General features: G+C 28.3%; 1 protein-coding gene across 1 annotated transcript; it reads right to left on the bottom strand.

Annotated features, from left to right (window-relative positions):
* Positions 1–5131: 5131 nt before the first annotated feature.
* Positions 5132–5659, bottom strand: LOC130506973 (agamous-like MADS-box protein AGL80). The gene has a single exon (XM_057001665.1). The coding sequence runs from the start codon at positions 5657–5659 to the stop codon at positions 5132–5134; it is 528 nt and encodes a 175-aa protein (XP_056857645.1).
* Between the last annotated feature and the right edge of the window lie 662 nt (positions 5660–6321).

Genomic DNA, 6321 nt, shown 5'->3' with positions numbered 1-6321 from the left:
AATCTGAATCCTGCGATTAAGACTGTTAAGATACTCGTCAACAAGATAACCTAGATCGTTAAGATCCCTGGCTAGAGCAGGTTTATTATGACCCCCGGCTGGAATAGTTAAATGTCCAATATGAAGAAATCGATACATATCTTCCGTGAGGTTAACCTCCCTGTTGTCCTTCTTCTTCTTAAGCAGAAGTTTATCGGCTTTGGTTATCCTCTGTTGGACAAACTCCTGTTGATTGAACCTATTATTGTGCCGGTCAATTTCCGGCAAGTTCCGAAAAGTAGTAATCACTTGGTTCATACCATCAACGGAGGGCCACACCTCAGGGGTAGGATCGTAGGGACTGTAAATGATAGCTCCGCATTAATCCCACATAAAGTGAATATCTCATGCGCTTTTTTGAGCAAGCCCCTCCTCCTTTTTTTGTAGGTTGTTTTTCTCGAGGAGTTATTGACGATGAAAGCAAGTTTCACCTTCCTTCTCGTCATGGTGTTTGTTGTGTTTATTACTTTGTGTAGTGTGTGCTGTGTTTTGAGTTCAGGGATGTGGTGTGTCTTATATAGTGATGGAGGGCTATGAAAAATTTATCTTTTTAAGTAAGGAATATATATATATATATAGATTTATGAAGTAAAAAAAACAGAAAGAATAATCACCTGCCAATAAAGATGTGATTAATATTTTTGTGGACTATTGAGTTAAATTATCTATATATGACTGAATAGTCGACAAATATATTAATCACATTTTTATCGCGCCGGTAATATTATTGAATGTTTCAATAATTATAATTCAGTCCTCATTATATTTGTTGATAAAAATATTATTGAAAACCAAATCTTAGAAGTTGTCCCAAATATTTGCAATGATTTGTTTTAAAGTAACCCATTAAATTAAAAAAAATAACAAAAAAAAAAAAAAGTAAAAATAAAAAAATAAAAAAAAAATAAAAATACAAATAAAATACAAATAAAAATAAATAAAATAAAAATAAAATAAAACAAAATAATAAAAAAAAATTAAAATAAAATAAATAAAATAAGATAAAAGAAATTATAGGAAAAAAATAAAAAGGTTTATATGAACTTATTGAATAAGGTATAATACAATAAAACAAATAAATCAGATTTTTATTATAAATAATGAAACAAAAGAAAATATATCTTTTTAAGTTGAGAATATATTTTAGATTTATGACTAGTAAAAACAAAAAAAAATATTAATTTCCAGTCTATAAAGATTCACCGATCTCCACATCCGAGCCTCCTTCTAAAATCAGAATCATGCGATTAAACTGTTAAAGATACATGTCAACAAGATAACCTAGATCGTTAAGATCCCTGGCTAGAGCAGGTTAGTATGACCCCCGGCTGGAATAGTTAACTGTCCAATCTGAAGAAATCGATACATATCTTCCGTGAGGTTAACCTCCCTGTTGTCCTTCTTCTTCTTAAGCAGAAGTTTATCGGCTTTGGTTATCCTCTGTTGGACAAACTCCTGTTGATTGAACATATTATTGTGCCGGTCAATTTCCGGCAAGTTCGAAAAGTAGTAATCACTTGGTTCATACCCTCAACGGAGGGCCACACCTCAGGGGTAGGATCGTAGGGACTGTAAATGATAGCTCCGGCATTAATCCCACATAAAGTGAATATCTCATGCGCTTTTTGAGCAAGCCCCTCTTCCTTTTTTGTAGGTTGTTTTTCTCGAGGAGTTATTGACGATGAAAGCAAGTTTCACCTTCCTTCTCGTCATGGTGTTTGTTGTGTTTAATACTTTTGTGTAGTGTGCGCTGTGTTTTGAGTTCAGGGATGTGAGTGTCTTATATAGTGATGGAGGGCTATGAAAAATTTATCTTTCTAAGTAGGGAATATATATATAGATTTATGAAGTAAAAAAACAGAAAGAATAATCACCTGCCAATAAAGATATGATTAATAATTTTGTGGACTATTGAGCTAAATTATCTATATATGACTGAATAGTCGACAAATATATTAATCACATTTTTATCGGCCGGTAATATTATTAAATGTTTCAATAGTTATAATTCAGTCCTCATTATATTTGTCGATAAAAATATTATTGAGAACCAAATCTTAGAAGTTGTCCCAAATATTTGCAATGATTTGTTTTAAAGTAACCATAATTTTTGCAAATATAGTTTATATGACCCTAAAAATAAAAAAATAATAAAATTAAATAAAATAAAAGTAAAAATAAAATAAAACAAAAACAAACAAAAAAATAAAAAAATAAAAATAAAAAAATAAAATAAAAAATAAATAAAATAAAATAAAAATAAATAAAATAATAAAATAAAATAAAATAAAATAAATAATATAAATAAATAAATAAAATAAAATAAAATAAGATAAAAGAAATTATAGAGAAAAAAATAAAAAGGTTTATATGAACTTATTCCATAAGGTATAATACAATAAAACAAATAAATTAGATTTTTATTATAAATAATGAAACAAAAGAAAATATATCTTTTTAAGTTGAGAATATATTTTAAATTTATGAAGTAAAAACAAAAAAAAAAAATATTAATTCCAGTCTATAAAGATTCACCCATCTCCACATCCGAGCCTCCTTCTAAAATCTGAATCTTGCGATTAAGACTGTTAAGATACTGGTCAACAAGATAACCTAGATCGTTAATATCCCTGGCTAGAGCGAATTTTATGATCCCCGGCTGGAATAGTTAACTGTCCAATCTGAAGAAATCAATACATATCTTCCGTGAGGTTAACCTCCCTGTTGTCCTTCTTCTTCTTAAGCAGAAGTTTATCGGCTTTGGTTATCCTCTGTTGGACAAACTCCTGTTGATTGACCAAATTATTTTGCCGGTCAATTTCTGGCAAGTTCCTACCCTCAACGGAGGGCCTGTAAATGATAGCCCCGGCATAAATCCCACATAAAGTGAGTATCTCATGCGCTTTTTTGAGCAAGCCCCTCTTCCTTTTTTTGTAGGTTGTTTTTCTCGAGGAGTTATTGACGATGAAAGCAAGTTTCACCTTCCTTCTCGTCATGGTGTTTGTTGTGTTTATTACTTTGTGTAGTGTGTGTTGTGTTTTGAGTTCAGGGATGTGTGTGTCTTATATAGTGATGGAAGCTATGAAAAATTTATCTTTTTAAGTACGGAATATATATAAATTTATGAAGTAAAAAAACAGAAAGAATAATCACCTGCAATAAAGATGTGATTAATATTTTTGTGGACTATTGAGTTAAATTATCAATATATGACTGAATAGTCGACAAATATATTAATCACATTTTTATCGGCCGGTAATATTATTGAATTTTTCAATAGTTATAATTCAGTCCTCATTATATTTGTCGATAAAAAATATTATTGAAAATCAAATCTTAGAAGTTGTCCCAAATATTTGCAATGATTTGTTTTAAAGTAATCATATAATTTTTGCAAATACAGTTTATATGACCCTAAAAATAAAAAATAATCAAATTAAATAAAAATAAAAGTAAAAAAATAAAATAAAAACAAAACAAAACAAAAAATAAAAAATAAAAAATAAAAAATACAAATACAAATAAATATACAAAATAAAAAATAAATTAAAAAATATAAAATAAAATAAAATAAATTAAAATAAAATAAAATAAAAATAAAATATGATAAAAGAAATTATAGAGAAAAAAATAAAAAGGTTTATATGAACTTATTGAATCAAGTATAATACAATAAAAAAAATTCAGATTTTTTTTATAAATAATGAAACAAAGAAAATATATCTTATTAGGTTGATAATATATTTTAGATTTATTACTAGTAAAACGAAAAAAAAATATTAATTTCCAGTCTATAAAGATTCACCGATCTCCACATCCGAGCCTCCTTTTAAAATCTGAATCCTGCGATTAAGACTGTTAAGATACTCGTCAACAAGATAACCTAGATCGTTAAGATCCCTGGCTAGAGCAGGTTTATTATGACCCCCGGCTGGAATAGTTACATGTCCAATATGAAGAAATCGATACATATCTTCCGTGAGGTTAACCTCCCTGTTGTCCTTCTTCTTCTTAAGCAGAAGTTTATCGGCTTTGGTTATCCTCTGTTGGACAAACTCCTGTTGATTGAACCTATTATTGTGCCGGTCAATTTCCGGCAAGTTCCGAAAAGTAGTAATCACTTGGTTCATACCATCAACGGAGGGCCAGGGTAGGATCGTAGAGACTGTAAATGATAGCTCCGACATTAATCCCACATAAAGTGAATATCTCATGCGCTTTTTTGAGCAAGCCCCTCCTCCTTTTTTGTAGGTTGTTTTTCTCCAGGAGTTATTGACGATGAAAGAAAGTTTCACCTTCCTTCTGGTCATGGTGTTTTTGTGTGTTTATTACTTTGTGTAGTGTGTGCTGTGTTTTGAGTTCAGGGATGTGTGTGTCTTATATAGTGATGGAGGGCTATGAAAAATTTATCTTTTTAAGTAGGGAATATATTATAGATTTATGAAGTAAAAAAAAACAGAAAGAATAATCCCCTGCCAATAAAGATGTGATTAATATTTTTGTGGACTATTGAGTTAAATTATCTATATATGACTGAATAGTCGACAAATATATTAATCACATTTTTTTCGGCGCCGGTAATATTATTGAATGTTTCAATAATTATAATTCAGTCCTCATTATATTTGTTGTCTATAAAAATATTATTGAAAATCAAATCTTAGAAGTTGTCCCAAATATTTGCAATGATTTGTTTTAAAGTAACCATATAATTTTTGCAAATACAGTTTATATGACCCTAAAAATAAAAATAATCAAATTAAATAAAAATAAAAGTAAAAATAAAATAAAACAAAAAAAAAAAAAAAATAAAATAAAATAAAAAATTAAATAAAATAAAATTAAAATAATATAAAAATAAAAATATAAAAATAAATTAATAATAAATAAAAAATTAAAATAAGATAAAAGAAAATATAGGGAAAAAAATAAAAAGGTTTATATGAACTTATTGAATAAGGTCTAACACAATAAAACAAATAAATCAGATTTTTATTATAAACAATGAAACAAAAGAAAATATATCTTTTTAAGTTGAGAATATATTTTAGATTTATGACTAGTAAAAACAAAAAAAATATTAATTTCCAGTCTATAAAGATTCACCGATCTCCACATCCGAGCCTCCTTCTAAAATCAGAATCAAGCGATTACGACTATTAAGATACATGTCAACAAGATAACCTAGATCGTTAAGATCCCTGGCTAGAGCAGGTTTAGTATGAACCCCGGCTAGAATAGTTAACTGTCCAATCTGAAGAAATCGATACATATCTTCCATGAGGTTAACCTCCCTGTTGTCCTTCTTCTTCTTAAGCAGAAGTTTATCGGCTTTGGTTATCCTCTGTTGGACAAACTCCTGTTGATTGAACATATTATTGTGCCGGTCAATTTCGGCAAGTTCTAAAAAGTAGTAATCACTTGGTTCATACCCCTCAACGGAGGGCCACACCTCAGGGGTAGGATCGTAGGGACTGTAAATGATAGCTCCGGCATTAATCCCACATAAAGTGAATATCTCATACGCTTTTTTGAACAAGCCCCTCTTCCTTTTTGGTAGGTTGTTTTTTCTCGAGGAGTTATTGACGATGAAAGCAAGTTTCACCTTCCTTCTCGTCATGGTGTTTGTTGTGTTTAATACTTTGTGTAGTGTGCGCTGTGTTTTGAGTTCAGGGATGTGAGTGTCTTATATAGTGATGGAGGGCTATGAAAATTTATCTTTTAAGTAGGGAATATATATATAGATTTATGAAGTAAAAAAACAGAAAGAATAATCACCTGCCAATAAGATATGATTAATATTTTTGTGGACTATTGAGTTAAATTATCTATATATGACTGAATAGTCGACAAATATATTAATCACATTTTTATCGGCCCGGTAATATTATTAAATGTTTCAATAGTTATAATTCAGTCCTCATTATATTTGTCGATAAAAATTATTATGAAGAACCAAATCTTAGAAGTTGTCCCAAATATTTGCAATGATTTGTTTTAAAGTAACCATAAATTTTTGCAAATATAGTTTATATGACCCTAAAAATAAAAAAATAATAAAATTAAATAAAAATAAAAGTAAAAAATAATAAAACAAAACAAACAAAAAAATAAAATAAAAAAAAAATAAAATAAAATAAAATAAAATACAAATAAAAAAATAAAAAAATAAAAAATAAATAATATAAAATTAAAATAAAATAAAATAAAAATAAAATAAGATAAAGAATTATAGAGAAAAAAATAAAAGGTTTATATGAACTTATTCCATAAGTATAATAC

The sequence above is a fragment of the Raphanus sativus genome, unplaced genomic scaffold, assembly GCF_000801105.2.
Source record: "Raphanus sativus cultivar WK10039 unplaced genomic scaffold, ASM80110v3 Scaffold3844, whole genome shotgun sequence".
In the NCBI taxonomy this organism is placed as follows: domain Eukaryota; kingdom Viridiplantae; phylum Streptophyta; class Magnoliopsida; order Brassicales; family Brassicaceae; genus Raphanus; species Raphanus sativus.
This window is presented reverse-complemented; position numbering and strand designations above follow the sequence as displayed.

Excerpts from the sequence above, each read along its gene's own strand:
- LOC130506973 (XM_057001665.1), bottom strand. The coding sequence starts at position 5,659 with ATGACGAGAAGGAAGGTGAAACTTGCTTTCATCGTCAATAACTCCTCG.